The sequence below is a fragment of the Microcaecilia unicolor genome, chromosome 11 (assembly GCF_901765095.1).
Source record: "Microcaecilia unicolor chromosome 11, aMicUni1.1, whole genome shotgun sequence".
In the NCBI taxonomy this organism is placed as follows: domain Eukaryota; kingdom Metazoa; phylum Chordata; class Amphibia; order Gymnophiona; family Siphonopidae; genus Microcaecilia; species Microcaecilia unicolor.
Window position 1 is genome coordinate 37,450,055 of NC_044041.1, and position 19,508 is coordinate 37,469,562.

General features: G+C 46.5%; 1 protein-coding gene across 1 annotated transcript in view; it reads left to right on the forward strand.

Annotated features, from left to right (window-relative positions):
* Window positions 1–19,508, forward strand: part of WDR66 (WD repeat domain 66) — a 428,322-nt gene that overhangs the window by 329,510 nt on the left and 79,304 nt on the right. The window contains exon 17 of the mRNA XM_030218324.1: window positions 6,124–6,287. Within this exon, the coding sequence (XP_030074184.1) occupies window positions 6,124–6,287 (164 nt within the window). The remainder of the gene's footprint in view (window positions 1–6,123; window positions 6,288–19,508) is intronic.

Genomic DNA, 19,508 nt, shown 5'->3' on the forward strand with positions numbered 1-19,508 from the left:
AACTTTAACTTCAGCATGTCATATTAGCGAAATACAGGCTTTAGTCCACTTATCCTCCGTATACTTAACTACATCATTATAAGGTTTTACTTTGTACTCATCCAAAGCTGTTACCTAAGGTAGTTTCACCTTCTCACCTAAATCAGGTAATAATACTTCCGCATTTTATCCTTCTCCACATATCTCTGATACTCAAGGACAACTTCATACTCTGGATTACCTGTATGTGTTAACTATTTATTTGGATAGAACAAGATCCATGAACAGGCCATCTCAATTATTTTTATCAATTCAACCTGACTTGCATCCACAACCGGTTACAAAGGAAACCCTTTCTCATTGGATTACGAATTGCATAACTTTCTGTTCCCAGCTCTCAGGAACATCTGATCCATCTGCAATTCCTCATATAACAGCTCACATTCTTAGAGGCATGGCAGCCACAAAGGCTCTTGCAAATAACTTCTTTACAAGACATTTGCAGAACAGCTACATGGTCAACTACTCACACTGCATTACTGCATCAGTACAGCATCCTATGCAGATTCAGCTTTTGGTCATGCTGTCCTTTCCTGCATAATCTGAGGCGTCAATTTACCACCTCCTCTTGACACAGGTACCAGACAACTTACATAAGTACATAAGTACATAAGTAGTGCCATACTGGGAAAGACCAAAGGTCCATCTAGCCCAGCATCCTGTCACCGACAGTGGCCAATCCAGGTCAAGGGCACCTGGCACGCTCCCCAAACGTAAAAACATTCCAGACAAGTTATACCTAAAAATGAGGAATTTTTCCAGTCCATTTAATAGCGGTCTATGGACTTGTCCTTTAGGAATCTATCTAACCCCTTTTTAAACTCCGTCAAGCTAACCGCCCGTACCACGTTCTCCGGCAACGAATTCCAGAGTCTAATTACACGTTGGGTGAAGAAAAATTTTCTCCAATTCGTTTTAAATTTACCACACTGTAGCTTCAACTCATGCCCTCTAGTCCTAGTATTTTTGGATAGCGTGAACAGTCGCTTCACATCCACCCGATCCATTCCACTCATTATTTTATACACTTCTATCATATCTCCCCTCAGCCGTCTCTTCTCCAAGCTGAAAAGCCCTAGCCTTCTCAGCCTCTCTTCATAGGAAAGTCGTCCCATCCCCACTATCATTTTCGTCGCCCTTCGCTGTACCTTTTCCAATTCTACTATATCTTTTTTGAGATACGGAGACCAGTACTGAACACAATACTCCAGGTGCGGTCGCACCATGGAGCGATACAACGGCATTATAACATCCGCACACCTGGACTCCATACCCTTCTTAATAACACCCAACATTCTATTCGCTTTCCTAGCCGCAGCAGCACACTGAGCAGAAGGTTTCAGCGTATCATCGACGACGACACCCAGATCCCTTTCTTGATCCGTAACTCCTAACGCGGAACCTTGCAAGACGTAGCTATAATTCGGGTTCCTCTTACCCACATGCATCACTTTGCACTTGTCAACATTGAACTTCATCTGCCACTTGCACGCCCATTCTCCCAGTCTCGCAAGGTCCTCCTGTAATCGTTCACATTCCTCCTGCGACTTGACGACCCTGAATAATTTTGTGTCATCGGCGAATTTAATTACCTCACTAGTTATTCCCATCTCTAGGTCATTTATAAATACATTAAAAAGCAACGGACCCAGCACAGACCCCTGCGGGACCCCACTAACTACCCTCCTCCACTGAGAATACTGGCCACGCAATCCTACTCTCTGCTTCCTATCTTTCAACCAGTTCTTAATCCATAATAATACCCTACCTCCGATTCCATGACTCTGCAATTTCTTCAGGAGTCTTTCGTGCGGCACTTTGTCAAACGCCTTCTGAAAATCCAGATATACAATATCAACCGGCTCCCCATTGTCCACATGTTTGCTTACCCCCTCAAAAAAATGCATTAGATTGGTGAGGCAAGACTTCCCTTCACTAAATCCGTGCTGACTTTGTCTCATCAGTCCATGTTTTTGTATATGCTCTGCAATTTATTCTTAATAATAGCCTCCACCATCTTGCCCGGCACCGACGTCAGACTCACCGGTCTATAATTTCCCGGATCTCCTCTGGAACCTTTCTTAAAAATCGGAGTAACATTGGCTACCCTCCAGTCTTCCGGTATTACACTCGATTTTAGGGACAGATTGCATATTTCTAACAGTAGCTCCGCAAGTTCATTTTTTAGTTCTATTAATACTCTGGGATGAATACCATCAGGTCCCGGTGATTTACTACTCTTCAGCTTGCTGAACTGACCCATTACATCCTCCAAGGTTACAGAGAATTTGTTTAGTTTCTCCGACTCCCCCGCTTCAAATATTCTTTCCGGCACCGGTGTCCCCCCCAAATCCTCCTCGGTGAAGACCGAAGCAAAGAATTCATTTAATTTCTCCGCTACGGCTTTGTCCTCCTTGATCGCCCCTTTAACACCATTTTCGTCCAGCGGCCCAACCGACCCTTTGGCCGGTTTCCTGCTTTTAATGTATCTAAAAAAGTTTTTACTATGTATTTTTGCTTCCAACGCTAATTTCTTCTCAAAGTCCTTTTTTGCCCTCCTTATCTCCGCTTTGCATTTGGCTTGGCATTCCTTATGATCTATCCTGTTACTTTCAGTTGGTTCTCTTCTCCACTTTCTGAAGGATTGTTTTTTGGCTCTAATGATTTCCTTTATCTTACTGTTTAGCCACGCCGGCTGACGTTTAGTCTTTTTTCCCTTTTTTCTAATACGTGGAATATATTTGTCCTGAACCTCCAGGATGGTGTTTTTAAACAGCATCCACGCCTGATGCAAGTTTTTTACTCTGCGAGCTGCTCCTTTCAGTCTTTTTTTCACCATTTTTCTCATTTTGTCGTAATCACCTTTTCTATAGTTAAACGCTAGCGTACTTGATTTCCTAGTTTCACTTCCTTCAATGCCAATATCAAAACCGATCATATTATGATCACTGTTATCAAGCGGCCCTCGTATCGTTACCCCCTGCACTAGATCATGAGCACCACTAAGGACTAAGTCTAGTATTTTTCCTTCTCTTGTCGGCTCCTGAACTAGCTGTTCCATGAAGCTGTCCTTGATTTCATCAAGAAATCTTATGTCCCTTGCGTGTACAGATGTTACATTACCCCAGTCTATATGCGGGTAATTGAAATCCCCCATTATTATTGTGTTGCCCAGTTTGTTTGCGTCCCTGATTTCCTTTAACATTTCCGCATCCGTCTGTTCGTCCTGGCCAGGCGGACGGTAGTACACTCCTATCACTATCCTTTTCCCCTTTGCACATGGAATTTCAATCCACAGTGATTCCAAGGAGTGTTTTGCTTCCTGCAGAATTTTCAATCTATTTGATTCAAGGCTCTCGTTAATATACAATGCTACCCCTCCACCAATCCGATTCACCCTATCACTACGATATAATTTGTACCCCGGTATGACAGTGTCCCACTGGTTATCCTCCTTCCACCAGGTCTCAGAGATGCCTATTATATCTAATTTTTCATTTAGTGCAATATATTCTAACTCCCCCATCTTATTTCTTAGGCTCCTGGCATTCGCATATAGACATTTCAAACTATGTTTGTTGTTCCTAAGTACATCATGCTTAGTACTTGACAGTATTAATTGGCAATCTTTTGTCTGATTTTTATTGTTATTTAAAGATACCCGATCTACTACAATCTCTTTTGCAACCTCACTATCAGGATACTCTATCTTCCCTGTTATGGTGATATCTTTGAAAGATACCTTATCCCGAACCATGCTCTTTTGAGCGACTGTCGGCCTTCCCCCCATTTCTAGTTTAAAAGCTGCTCTATCTCCTTCTTAAACGCCGATGCCAGCAGCCTGGCCCCACTCTGGTTAAGATGGAGCCCATCCTTTCGGAATAGGCTCCCCCTTCCCCAGAATGTTGCCCAGTTCCTAACAAATCTAAAGCCCTCCTCCCTGCACCATCGTCTCATCCACGCATTGAGACTCTGGAGCTCTGCCTGTCTCTTGGGCCCTGCGCGTGGCACAGGTAGCATTTCAGAAAATGCTACCCTGGAGGATCTGGATTTCAGCTTTCTACCTAAGAGCCTAAATTTTGCTTCCAGAACCTCTCTCCCACATTTTCCTATGTCATTGGTACCCACATGTACCAAGACAGCGGACTCCTCCCCAGCACTATCTAGAATCCTATCTAGGTGACACGTGAGGTCCGCCACCTTCGCACCAGGCAGGCAAGTCACCAGGCGATCCTCACGTCCACCAGCCACCCAGCTATCTATATGCCTAATGATCGAATCACCCAGTACAACAGCTGTCCTAACCTTTCCCTCCCGGGCAACATTTGGAGATATATCCTCGGTGCGAAAGGATAATACATCCCCTGGTGGGCAGGTCCTGGCTACAGGAGTACTTCCTACTTCACCAGGGTGATGCTCTCCTTCTAGGAGACCTCCCTCCTCCAAGGTAGCACAGGGGCTACCTGACTGGAGGTGGGACTTCTCTACAACATCCCTGTAGGTCTCCTCTATGTACCTCTCTGTCTCCCTCAGCTCCATCAAGTCTGCTACTCTAGCCTCAAGGGAACGGACACGTTCTCTGAGAGCTAGGAGCTCTTTGCATCGGGCACACACATATGACACCTCACCAATTGGGAGATAATCATACATGTGACACTCAATGCAAAAGACTGGATAGCACCCCTCTCGCTGCTGGACTGCTGACTCCATCTTAGTGTTTTTTGAGTTTTTCCGTAATTTAAAACTTGCTAAAGTATTAAGGATATCAGCCTATCACTAACTTACAGTTCCTCCTTTAAACCCCAATCTTCAAGTTCCGAAAGCACAAGCAAAATTTGTTCACTTACCAGAGAAATATCCTCTTCTCCCAGAACTTATTAGAAGGAAAGCTTTCGCGCGCCGTTAGGCGCGCGGCACCTTGAGCAGAGGCCCCGAGTGGATCGGAACGGACCTGGGAGTCACTCTGGCGAAGGCTCCGAGGATATGCAGATGAGCTGCAAGTCCTCCACGGCACCTGAGAAGGCAACCGGTGGGAGAGCTGGGCACCTCTCAACCAAGAAAAGGCTTACCAGGGGTTAGGCCGAAGCCAGCATTCCTCCCCCTGAGGGTCACCTGATCCTGGCTAAGAAGTACCTGGTAGCTCTGGGTAGGTGGAGCGAAAGCCCTGGGTAACTGTGGCGAAGGCCCTGGGAAGGTCGGGGTGGATTTGGGAGTCACCCCGGATGCAGCTGTGAGGATATGCAGAACGCTGCAAGTCCTCCACAGCACCTGGTAGGAGCACTGTGCACCTTCTTTTCATACTTGTTTTATTAACTATGGTTGTTGTTTAATCTGCTACCTGTGTAACTTGGGAATCTTCACTTGTGTGGCTGCAAGATAACTGTTCAGGGAGAAATAAAAGTTGCTTACCTGTAATGGTAGTTCTCCTTGTACACATGATCTTGCAGCCACACAATCCCTCCTAACCCTCCCTTAGTTGCCGCCAGCTAGTGCAAGAAACTGAAAGGGGGCGATGCATACATGACATTATACTGTGTGGTCTAAGGCAGGAATCTACATGCATGCATGTTAACTTTATAATATACAAGCTTTAAAGCTTTGATACTGGTCCGGGTCAGTGACGTCACCAGGGAGTCACATCACTTGTGTGGCTGCATGATCATCTGTCCAAGGAGAACTACCATTACAGGTAAGCAACTTTTATTTCACACTACTTCATCCAAGAGTTTGCCAGGAAATGGGCCTCAGCTGTGAAAAGCAACCCACTGATTTGGGGTGGGGGGGGGGGGGAGAGAGATGCTAAGAAACAGAGGCATTGAATAGATTCCTGGGCAATATCAGAGCTGCTAACTCTTTTAGATAGAAGAGAGATTCTTAATAAAATGTTTCTGTTTTTGGCTGCTCGCCCTTACAAATTCCCTGACCTGCATACATTCCAATGAGAGGTTGACATTTCCCTCTTTCTTGTATCACATCTTCCTCTGAAGAACACTTATGGGTGATGTGCATACCCAGAATGTTCCTTTACATATACATTTTGTTAAACTTGTCACAAACTGAGACAGTGTCTCTTCATCCTGACAGGTTGGTTTGCAGATTTTACCAATTGATGGAAATCCACACAAATCAACTGCTCTGATTTGCCATCCAAATGGTGTCTCAAACCTTGTCACATCATATGATGGCTGCTATGTCTTTACCACAGGAGGTAGTGACTGTACAGTGCTGATGTGGGAAGTTAATTTAAAGTAAGTACGAACAAAAATCATATATTGTAGGTAAAAAGTGCAACAAAAGCAATTATAAGTACAATGAAACTCAATTATTGAGCACACATTGTTTCAGGACTGGATGTTGACACTCTTAGACAGGATGGAGAGCCCCCCCCCCCTACGAGACTGTAGAGCAAGATCCTATAGCAGACCGAATATAGCTCCTGTTTTGCACAGATGTTTGGTGCCCTTGGCAGCTGCCTATATTGACCGTCCCTAAATCTGGCCCTGCTTGTGACCAGGAAGAAATAACAAAGGAAGTTTTTCACTTATTTCTTGTTGACACATGAGAAATATAGCACAGATGCATAGTGTCTATAATTAAGAATATGTACTGTATATGCTGGGTTGGGCCATGGCTGAGTCATAGGCGGTCGGTGGCCCAACTGCTTGGGGAGGCTAGAGGGGGTGGAGTTAGGGGTGGGGCTTATATCCATAATTGTCTGACAACACACAGGAAAAAAAAATAAGTAAAAGTAAAGTAGTCACAATTAATACATTTTATTAAATTTAGATATTAGATATGTATCATATGTCAAAGAATAAAGTGGTTGTTCAAAGCACATATTAACCAATGTATACTATTCAAAAATGTTATCAATTATTAAACACTGCTATTTCCATCCATTGAAAATCCCAAAATGAAATGGTCACATTAGTGAAGTAACATTATGCATGAAAAGGCAGCACTGTAAATATTACACTGGGCAGACCCTAATACACCAATATACCACCCATACGGTAAACACAGACCATCAACAATATTTTTTATTTATTACATTTGTATCCCACATTTTCCCGCATAGCAGTAGGCTCAATGTGGCTTACAATATGAAACAATATGAAATATTTCAATATGAAACAAGGGATCATAAAATCACAATTCCTCATGCACAGCCAGAAAACAACCTATTAGGGTGAATAGTGTTCACAATGAGTTCCTTCTACTAACGACTAGATAGAAATGAGTTTTCAACTTTGGTACAGTATAAGTCATCACAAGAACAAAATATAAGAAAACCAATGGACTGCATTAGGGGCTTATAGCCCATTTAGTTATGTTTAAACAAAAGAGATCTGCATGAAACAAAATATTTATTTTTTATTTTGACTTAATAAAACCTGCAGCACAGTTCTTATTTGTAGCTGAGAACACTTACCAATCTTGATCTTCAATCCTTCCCCAGCTGTTCCATTCCAGCTTCCTCCTGTGAGTCACGCTTCCCCTCTCCCCCCTCCCACCAGCTGGTCAACATTTATTATTCCCCTCCCCCTACAGCACTTTCTATCTGTCCAAGTCCCCCTCCCCCCAAGTTCCAGGGGAGCAGCACCTACACTACACCTCTTTCCCTCTAGCCTCCATCGTTCCTGCAGCCAGGTCTTGTCTCTCCCCTCCCCCCATCATGGTTCTAGCGTCTTTACCTTTCCCGCCCTACCCATGGCCCAGTGATCCCTTGCATTCTACTTGCCTTGAAGTTGACCACCGAAGCTGCTACCAGTAGCGGTACTGTAAGGAGATCAGCAATCTGCCTCAGCGCCTCTCCTGAAATCCAACATGCCACAATTTTCTTTTAACTTTGATTCAAGACCAGTGTATGGGAACAGCATTCAAGTTCAGCCACTCACGCATTACTGCCTTTGCGGAACAGGAAGTTGCATCAAATAAGATGGGAGGGAGCCGTGGTAGGGAAAGCTGAGGTGCTGAAGCACATTGCTGTAATCGCTACAGTACCGCTACTAGTAGCGATTAAGGGAGCTGAGCAGGAGAGATGCCAGCCCTGAAGTGAGAGTAGTCGGGGGGGGGGGGGGGGGAGAGAAGAAACCGCGGCGCTGCAAAGAACAGAGGACTGGAGGAGAAAGACGGGAGTAACTTCCCGCAAAGAAGGTAGGGTCCCCTGTTGCTTGTTGCGCACTTGTGGCTCCCCAAGCCTCTTATACCGGGCGCCTATGGGCTGAGTGACAATGCAGAAAACTTGTACTACACACTCAGTCCTGGTTTATAATCCCTGTTCTGGCCAGGGCTGGGGATGCCAGAATGCAGCATTCATAGCCCCTGGTTGGAGGGAATTAACTGTTGCTCAGTGGTAGTACCTGTGACCTGGATTGGCCACTGCTGAAAGCAAGATACTGGGCTAGATGGACCATTAGTCTGACCCAGTATTACTATTCTTAGGTTCTTATGTAGCACCTATTGGCTACACTTAGGGTGCATATATACTGGATTCCTGACTGGGCTACATGAGGGGATTATTAAATAGAGGGAAAATGCAGGTAATTTTAAAAGAAGGCCCATTGAGGAGGAAAAATCTGCCAGGCCAAAAAAGAAACTACACATGTATTTAAAGTAGCAAGGTCTCCTGCTTGTGGCAGAATTCTAATTTTCTCTGAGTAGGAGAAGAGACATTCCTTAGAATAAGTCCCTTTGAGAGGCTAGTAACTGATTGCTACACAATGATAATTAGTTGTAGTCATTGCCAGTCCTGACTTTGACCCATGAGCATAGGCAGCAACCAGGGGTGGACTGACCAGGTAACCGAATGGCCCAAAGACCCAGTGCCCGAAGGCCCAGAGCAGCTGGGGGGCCCAGTACCTCCTCCCCATGTGACTGACATCTCTCTTCCCTCTGTCCCTAGGTTTGGCACTCCCCTTCTCTCTTATCCCCTGCTCTAGCATCTCCCCTGTCTCTGCCCCCCCCCCCCCCCCCACCAGCATTAACCTCAAAAATTATTTTCTTCGTAAGCTGACTGGAACCATCTCTATGTTGCGACCCACCCCTTTCTGATGTATTTCCTGCTTCTGCAAAGGTGAGCTGCGGCAGAGAGAAGGTTCCAGTCAGCAGCAGACAGCCTATGCCGGGACCCTATACAGAGAAAGGAACTTTTTAAGTAAATGCGTGTGGAGGAGTGGCCTAGTGGTTAGGGTGGTGGACTTTGGTCCTGAGGAACTGAGTTCGATTCCCGGCACAGGCAGCTCCTTGTGACTCTGGGCAAGTCACTTAACCCTCCATTGCCCCATGTAAGCCACATTGAGCCTGCCATGAGTGGGAAAGCGCGGGGTACAAATGTAACAAAAAAAATGTGTGGGGGGGTGGGGAGCTGAACCTGGAGAGAGAGGAGAGAGGTGTAGATGTTGGCCCTGGGTGGGAGAGAGATGTTGGACCTGGGGAAGGGAGGGAGAGAGGCAGAGATGTTGGACCCAGTTGTGTGTGTTGGGGGGGGGGGGGCAGAGATGAAGCACCCAGGGGAGGGAGAAAGAATAAGAGAGAAAGATGTTGCATCTGGGGGGGGGGGGGAGAAAGATGTTGGATGTGGGAGAGGGAGAGAGGGAGGGATGTGGGACCCCAGGGGGCTCTTGATCCTTATTGTTCATGGGCCCAGATCCCTGTCAGTCCACCCCTGGCACCAACATTTCAAAATGATTGGGGGTGCCAAGCACAATACAAAGTACCCCTCTCTGAACACAGTGAAGGAGCTTGCACAATAGTAGGGTTTTCACCACCCATAAGCACCTCCAGAGCTGGCTCTTATGCCTGTGTGTAGAGGAGTAGCCTTAGAGCAGTGGGCTTAGAACTAGGAGAATCTTTACTCTGCCCATTTCCTTCCCCTCCCTATCCCTTTACCCCCTCCCCCACCTAAATAATCCAGGGGATCCATTGCCAAACATATTACATGTTTTTTTTTTAATTTCCATGAAGTCTTTATTAATAAGTAATACACAGAATCTGAAACATAGTACATCATGTGTATCATGTTACAATCCAATTGTGCAAAACACAAGTCTCTAGCAATGTAGCGAACAAATAATACAGAGCATAGTGGGATTCTCATTACACACCGAATGAACACTTCTTACTGCGCTAGAGCGCCTATGGAACTATTCAGAATAGCCAGTCCAATACTTCAACTTTTGTAAGTTTTATATTAATCCCCAATTCCATCCCTCTCTTACCACTCAGAACCCCAGCCCAACCCGTCCCCCCCCCCCCCCTTTCTAGCACCACCTTAACCTATGGCGTCAATCAAGTTATACATGAAGGATAAAAGGATCCCAGATCAGGTGCCATCTACACAGTTGGTTGCGCCTTTCCGCTAATAGTCTTTCCATCTCGCAGATATGCCTCGATTTTCTTTAACAAGGCATACCATAAAGACCAACAGATGTGAACTCTTATACAAATATCCAGAAATGCCTTGCGATATATGTTTGTTTGTTTGTTTATCTTGTTAAATTTGTACCCCGCGCTTTCCCACTCATGGCAGGCTCAATGCGGCTTACATGGGGCAATGGAGGGTTAAGTGACTTGCCCAGAGTTACAAGGAGCTGCCTGTGCCTGAAGTGGGAATTGAACTCAGTTCCTCAGTTTCCCAGCACCAAAGTCCACCACCCTAACCACTAGGCCACTCCATGTTTGTTATGTTACTAGTATGTTTTTTTTCATTATCATGTTATCAAGACCCTCCTGTAAGCTAAATGTATACTTTCATAAATGTTGCCACTACTCATGATCCATTGTAAGCCACATTGAGTCTGCAAAGAGGTGGGAAAATGTGGGATACAAATGCAATAAAATAAATAAATAAAAATAAATCCACCGAGTTATCGGTGGGGTTGTGGGCTGCTTCCAATGAGCAGCAATTACAACTCTAGCAGCGCTTATAGCCTGCTTCAAGAAGATTTGCTGGGTGTGAGAAAGACCCGCAGCACCCACAGAGAATAAGAAAAAGGTCGGGCTCCATGGTATCGGGCTACCCGTCCACATCTGCAGCCTGCTGCGAATTGATCTCCAATATGCACTGACCTTCCTACATGTCCACCATATGTGTCCCGCTGTGCCCTTTACTCCACAACCCCTCCAGCACAACCCTGTCATTGTGGGGTAAATGCGCTGAAGACACTCAGGCGTCATGTACCAGCAGTACAACACCTTCACCGCATTCTCCTTAAAAGGTACATGAGACGACACTTCCACCGCAGCCCGCTCCATTCTCTCCCATGTCACCTCCTCCAATTCCATGCCCAGCTCCCTTTGCCAGCTCTTCCTATGAAGTGTGTAGTTCAGGGACTGCCTGTTAACATTATGGTAGAGGCGTGATACCAGCCCACTTGTCTTAGGTGGACCCTCGCAGATGGTCTCTAGTGTTGTTTTTTCCCTGGTCACTACCTCCCGAACTGCCCGTGTCTTAAGAAAAGAGGATAGTTGAAGGTAGGCATACCGGTCAGAACCCACTATAGAATCTCTCAAGGGCCTCAGGGTACGACAATAAGGTCTCCCCATCAAACAGTTGACCCCACATTCGTAAACCTCCCGTGTACCATCTTGTGAATACTCCTTTTATTGTACCTGGGTAAAACAATGGATTATGAGCTATGGGAGACAGACGAGATAGTGTAGTACATCGATGTGGAAACATACTATCCCAATTTGAAAGGGTGACGTATATAGAGGGACACAATCCCACCTCCAGAGACCTAAGCGAACTCGGGATCCACATGAGTGCCCCCAGCAGCCTCGCACCTAGGGTGTATTGTTCTAACTGCACCCATTGCCGAACTGGGTAGTCCTGGAACCATTCCACTGCCACACGCGCCTGAACCGCTCTATAGTACCAGGCCAAATTGGGTACCCCCAACCCTCCTCTCATCCTAACCTGGTACAGGACCGAGCGCACCATTCGCGGACGTTTTCCCGCCCAGATAAAGCGCATAATATGGTCCTGCAGTGTTGCTAAGAATTTACGGGGCATTTTGATTTGGAGGGCCTGAAAGAGGTAGAGCAGGCGCGGCAAAACATTCATCTTCACTGCAGCTATTCGGCCAAACCATGAAAGGTCCAGGTCACCCCATTTACCCAAGTCTTCAATGAGCGCCCCCGCCAGGCCTTTATAGTTTACTGAGAAAAGGTCCGAGAGGTCTGCCGTCAGGTTAATCCCCAGGTAGCGAATGCTCTTTTTGGCCCACCGGAAGGCATAAGAAGACCTCAACAATCCCACGAGCTCTCCCGGAAGGGTCACATTCAGTACTTCAGATTTTGACATATTAACTTTAAATCCCGACACAGTAGAGTATTCCTCTATCTCCCTCAGAAGCCCAGAGAAGGTGGTCAGGGGGCGAGTGACAAACAGCAACACATCATCCGCGAAGAGGGATAGTTTATGTTCTCTCCCACCTATGGAGAGTCCTGAGATATTTGGGTTAGTTCTAAGCCTGGTTGCAAATGCCTCCATAACCATTGCAAACAACAGGGGGGACAGGGGGCAACCCTGTCTAGTGCCTCTGTGTAAAGGGATCATTGCAGAGTTGCCCCCATTTACTCGAATACACGCTTTAGGAGAGCTATAGAATGCTTGGATCCACCCATGGAACTGCGGTCCTATCCCAAAGGCCTCCATCACTTTGTACACGAATGGCCAATGCACCCGGTCGAAGGCCTTTTCGGCGTCTAAGCTAAGGAGGCAAAGAGGCCTCTTCATTCTCTTAGCCAAATACATTAAATCGACCACTCGCCTAGTATTGTCTGTTGCTTTTCTACATGGGACAAATCCCACCTGGTCAGGGTGGATAATAGCTGGTAGCAAAGGTACCAGTCGGTTGGCCAAAACTTTAGCTAGTATTTTGACATCAGCGTTCAAGACGGATATTGGGCGGTAGGACCCGCAGTCCTTATGATCTTTATTCGGTTTAGGCAGTACCGCGATCCATGCTTCCAACAAGGAGGTGGGTAAAGACTCCCCTTTCCCAATCAGGTTAAACAGATCAGCTAATAGCGGGGCCAACTCGGGGGTGAATTTCTTATAGAATTCGTTGGGAAAGCCATCCAACCCCGGTGATTTACAGGAAGGCAGATGTTGAATAGCTTTTTGTATCTCAACTGGGATGACCGGCGCATCGAGAGTGGTCCTCTGCTGATTTGTTAAAGAGGCTAGGTCACTCTCAGCTAGGTAATCTAGAATAGAGTCAACAGGAGGGTTAGTCTCCCGTGCGTATAGCTCCTGGTAAAATTCGCTAAAGCGCCTTCGTATGGATTCAGATGTGTTCAGCAGGTCACCCCTCACGTCCTTAATGTGAGTGACCGTTCGGTCTACCTTTCGCCTGCGTAGCTTTATAGCCAGGAGACGTCCTGCTTTGTTGGTGAATTCGTATGATCTAACTTTATTTCTGGTTTGTAACCAAGTTAATTGTTCGGAGTAGATAGAGTCCAGCTAGAGCCTCTGCCCACGCAGCTCCTCCAGAACAGCGGAGGAACCACCCAACTTGTGCTGCGCCTCCAGGATCCGAATCCTTTCCAGGCACTGCGCCAGCTGGGCCCCACAAACTCTCGCACGCCTACTAGCTATCTGTATAAAATAGCCTCTCGATACTGCCTTCATAGCATCCCACACAACACTGAGAGGTGGACCCGACTCCATATTGAGCTCCAGGTACTCCTTCAGAACCTTCCTGCAGCCCTCCGCCACCTGTCCCTCCTGCAGTAAGTTTGTGTTAAGCGTCCATCTTTTATCTTTGATCTCTGCTCTAATGGTTGGCAGGGTAACCCAAACTGGGGCATGGTCAGAAATTGTTGCACTACCGATTCCTGCTTTCGGGCCCCTCTCAGCTAGTGTAACGTCAAGAAAGATATAATCGATACGTGAGTACGACTGATGTATGGGAGAGAAGAATGTATAATCCCTCATGGTCATATGACTTAGTCTCCAGACGTCTAGGGTCCCCAGTGAGTAGACCAGGGAACTCAAGGCCAAAGAATCCTTAGATACTGAGTGCTGGGGTCTCCCAGATCTATCTATCACCTGGTCCATAACTTCGTTAAAATCACCCCCCAAGATCAGCGAGCCCTGGGTAAATGTAGCTAATATATTCTTCACTTTGGTGTAGAAGGTCCCCTGGTGTTCGTTTGGAGCATATATGTCACGTCTGTGGCTGTGACCACCCTCAGACTTAACTTATTTCTGGGAGTCAGCTTCTAAGCTGGCTTCTGCCTATCCTTTCTGGAGTAGTTTTCCTTCTGTGTGCTGGCTGCTTCCAACATGGCTCTAATTACTGCACTCTACTGCACCTGGGAGTGCTGCCTGAGTTAGCTCTAGCTCTGTCTCCAGCCTGGCTCTGTTTGCTCCTCTGTGCTCCACTCCAGTGTGTACCAGTCCAGTGGGTTCCAGTCCAGTGCGCACCCGTCCGGTGCGTTCCAGTCCTGTGTATTCCAGTGCAGAACTCCAGTCCGGGGTTCCAGTCCAGCCTTGCCTCGTCTCTGCTTTGAAGGTGACCTTGCCTACCACTGCCGCTCCACGGTAGTTGTCCAAGGGCTCACAAACCCAGTGCTTCCATGGAAGAAGCCTGACAATATAGGGATGCGAGAGTGAGGTCTACTTGGTCTATGACGATTTGCAAAAACAAAAAACACCCTCCCGGATCTCATTTGATATTTAGTATTTGGGCCGATATGGATTTGTGAAACAACACCGCCACCCCACGTTTTTTGGATCCATCTGCAGAGGAGGCAAAGAAGGCACTGGGGTAGTCTGGGTGGGAGAGAAGTCGCTCATGCACTCTGCGGAGATGGGTCTCCTGCAGCAGGACAATATGCGGCTTTAGCTGCTGTAACTCTTTAAACAACTTTTGCCTTTTCTGAGGCATGTTCAGCCCCTTCACATTATATGATAATATCTTTAAATCAGTACTCATTACTGGGATATTACATCAGCTTTTTCCCCCAACAGACAGAGTTCACCCACTTCATGTACTTGTGCTCCCCGATACCAGTGGTGCCCCCAACCCACACCTCCCCCCTTCCCCCTATCAGTAACCCCCTCCCCTCCCTTATCCCCCCCCCATCCCCCCCTATCTAACACCAACTAGGGGGCACAAGTCCCCATAATGGGAAAAGAGAAAGTAACACACCAGCATCCACACAGCCCAGCCCCCCCACCCCTCCCCAAATTGCCCCACGACACCACCAGGGTCTATTACCCTACTTATCCGTTCCACAATCATTCATCCACATACTAGGCCCCAGCACACCAGCCGTCCCATTAAACTACCCCCTTTCTGCATCACTTACAACTTTACAACATGCACAATATTCCCCCCTTCTTTTGTTACCCCCCCCCCCCCCCATATCATCAGGGCCGTGCCAACACAGTAAGCGGGGTAAACCCACCAAGATCCCTTTTTTTTCCTTTTAAATTTACCTCTGTGGGCGCTCCCAGTCCCGACGTCTCTAGCCTTCCCTTCGCTCAGTGTTCCGCCTTCTTCTGATGTCAAGGAAATTACGTCAGAAGAAGGCGGGACACTGAGCGAAGGGAAGGCTAGAGACGTTGGGACTGGGAGCGCCGCCTCCTTCACTGACGCTGCGCTGCCGGACGGAGGTAAATTTAAAAGAAAATTTGTTCACTAGCTGAGAAATGATCAGAGTTTCCGTTGCCAGTTGGAGTGAGAGAGTCTTACGAAATGACCTTTCATAGTAACATAGTAACATAGTAGATGACGGCAGAAAAAGACCTGCGCAGTCCATCCAGTCTGCCCAACAAGATAAACTCACATGTGCTACTTTTTGTGTATACCTTACCTTGATTTGTACCTGTCCTTTTCCAGGCACAGACCGTATAAGTCTGCCCAGCACTATCCCCGCCTCCCAACCACCAGCCCCGCCTCCCACCACCGGTTCTGGCACAGACCGTATAAGTCTCCCCAGCACTATCCCCGCCTCCAAACCACCAGTCCCGCCTCCCACCATCGGCTCTGGCACAGACCGTATAAGTCTGCCCAGCACCATCTCCGTCTCCCGCCACCGGCTTTGCCACCCAATCTCGTCTAAGCTCCTTAGGATCCATTCCTTCTGAGCAGAATTCCTTTATGTTTATCCCACGCATGTTTGAATTCCGTTACCGTTTTCGTTTCCACCACCTCCCGCGGGAGGGCATTCCAAGCATCCACTACTCTCTCCGTGAAAAAATACTTCCTGACATTTTTCTTGAGTCTGCCCCCCTTCAATCTCATTTCATGTCCTCTCGTTCTACTGCCTTTGCATCTCCGGAAAAGGTTCGTTTGCAGATTAATACCTTTCAAATATTTGAATGTCTGTATCATATCACCCCTGTTTCTCCTTTCCTCCAGAGTGTACATGTTCAGGTCCGCAAGTCTCTCCTCATACGTCTTGTAACGCAAATCCCATACCATTCTCGTAGCTTTTCTTTGCACCGCTTCAATTCTTTTTACATCCTTAACAAGATACGGCCTCCAGAATTGAACACAATACTCCAGGTGGGGCCTCACCAACGACTTATACAGGGGCATCAACACCCCCTTTCTTCTGCTGGTCACACCTCTCTCTATACAGCCTAACAACCTTCTAGCTACGGCCACCGCCTTGTCACACTGTTTCGTCGCCTTCAAATCCTCAGATACTATCACCCCAAGATCCCTCTCCCCATCCGTACCTATCAGACTCTCCCCGCCTAACACATACGTCTCCCGTGGATTTCTACTCCCTAAGTGCATCACTTTGCATTTCTTCGCATTGAATTTTAATTGCCAAACCTTAGACCATTCTTCTAGCTTCCGTAGGTCCTTTTTCATGTTTTCCACTCCCTCCGGGGTGTCCACTCTGTTACAGATCTTAGTATCATCCGCAAATAGGCAAACTTTACCTTCTAACTCTTCGGCAATGTCACTCACAAATATATTGAACAGAATCAGCCCCAGCACCGATCCTTGAGGCACTCCACTGCTTACCTTTCACTCCTCCGAGCGAATTCCATTCACCACCACCCTCTGGCTTCTGTCCGTCAACCAGTTCCTAATCCAGTTCACCACTTCGGGTCCCATCTTCAGCCCATCCAGTTTATTTAAGAGCCTCCTGTGGGGAACCGTGTCAAAAGCTTTGCTGAAATCTAAGTAGATTACGTCCATAGCTCGTCCCTGATTCAATTCTCCTGTCACCCAATCAAAGAATTCAATGAGGTTCGTTTGGCACAATTTCCCTTTGGTAAATCCATGTTGTCTCGGATCTTGCAACTTATTGGCTTCCAGGAAATTCACTATCCTTTCCTTCAGCATCGCTTCCATTACTTTTCCAATAACCGAAGTGAGGCTTACCGGCCTGTAGTTTCCAGCTTCTTCCCTATCACCACTTTTGTAAAGAGGGACCACATCCGCCAATCTCCAATCCCTTGGAACCTCTCCCATCTCCAAGGATTTATTAAACAAATCTTTAAGAGGACCCGCCAGAACCTCTCTGAGCTCCCTCAATATCCTAGGATGGATCCCATCCGGTCCCATGGCTTTGTCCACCTTTAGCTTTTCAAGTTGTTCATACACACTCTCTTCCGTGAACGGTGCTCTATCCACTTCATTCTCATTTGTACTTTTTGCAGTCCATCGCAGTCCTTCTCCAGGATTTTCTTCTGTGAAAACAGAACAGAAGTATCTATTTTGCAAATTTGCTTTTTCTTCATCATTATCCACATAGCGGTTCGCAGTATCTTTTAGTCTCACAATTTCCTTTTTAGTCATTCTCCTTTCACTAATATACCTGAAGAAAATTTTGCCACCCCTCCTTACATTTCTAGCCATTTGTTCTTCCGTTTGCGCTTTCGCCAGACATATCTCTCTCTTGGCTTCTTTCAGTTTCATCCGGTATTCCTCCTCGTGTCCCTTTTCTTGAGTTTTTTTGTATTTCTGGAACGCCAACTCTTTAGCCTTTATTTTCTCAGCCACTTGCTTGGAGAACCATATCGGTTTCCTTTTTCTCTTGCTTTTATTTACTTTCCTTACATAAAGGTTCGTGGCCCTATTTATAGCTTCTTTCAGCCTGGACCACTGTCCTTCCACTTCTTGTATTTCCTCCCCATCCCATCAGCTCCTTCCTCAGGTATTCCCCCATTTTACTAAAGTCAGCATGTTTGAAATCCAGGACTTTGAGTTTTGAGTGGCCACCCTCCTCTTCAGCCGTCATATCAAACCAAACCGTTTGATGGTCACTGCTGCCCAGGTGGGCATCCACTCGGACATTTGACACATTATCCCCATTTGTGAGTACCAGATCTAGCGTCGCTCCCTCCCTCGTGGGTTCTGACACCATTTGTCTGAGCAAAGCACTTTGTAAAGCATCCACGATCTCTCTACTTCTTTCCGATTCCGCAGACGGAACCTTCCAATCTACATCCGGCAGATTGAAATCTCCCAACAACAGCACCTCTCTTTTCTTCCCCAACTTTTGAATATCAGCGATCAGATCTTTATCTAGGTCCTCCAATTGTGTCGGGGGTCTGTAGACAACACCCACATGGGTATCCTCTCTTTTTAAGTTGATCCATATCGCTTCTTCCTTTCCCCAGTTCCCTGTCATTTCAGTCGCTGTGATATCATTTCTCACATACAGAGCTACTCCTCCACCTTTACGCCCCTCTCTATCCTTCCTAAAAAGATTATAGCCTGGTATGTTTGCATCCCATTCATGGGAACCATTGAGCCATGTCTCTGTGATTGCAACTATGTCCAAGTCTGCCTCCAAGATTAGGGCATGAAGGTCATGAACTTTATTGCTTAGACTGCGAGCATTTGTGGTCATCACTTTCCATCTACATTTCCAAGTATGTGTTTCGGTTTTAGTGATTTGGGGGTGTCTTTTCTCTTTGGGCACCTTCATATCTTTTTGTTCCACCTTCTTTGCTTTTTCTTTTTCTTCCGCCTCAGTTTTATTTTCAGGAGCATCATAGTGCTGTAGTGGAGCAAAAGAATTCTGTAGGGGCAAAACTTGTGAGGGCGGATGCTTCTGTGTCACATAACGAAGCCTGCCTAAGCCTACTGTGAACCATCTATTCTTAGGTGGTATTATCCTTTGAGGCAGTGGTGAGAATTTGGTATGATTCTGTGCAGTATGATTTTGTGCAGTCCTAGAAGTTGCTTTAAGTGCATTCAGTTCCTGCTTTACTTTGCTGAGCTCCTGTTTTAAACTAGCAAGCTGAAGACAGATAGGACAAGCTTTAAGTCTCAGAAGCTTGGTCTTGAAACTAAAGCATCACAATTATTACAGAGAATAAAAGTCATCTTGATTTGTTGAAATGGGTATGAACAGGTGTACTATGATGGGGTTGTAATTAGGGTGGGGTTAATTTATGATATGTAGTATATTTGGTAAAGCTATATAGGAAGTGTCAGTCTTGGGGTGGGTGGGCTTAAGCGTAAGACCTATGGAATGTGTTT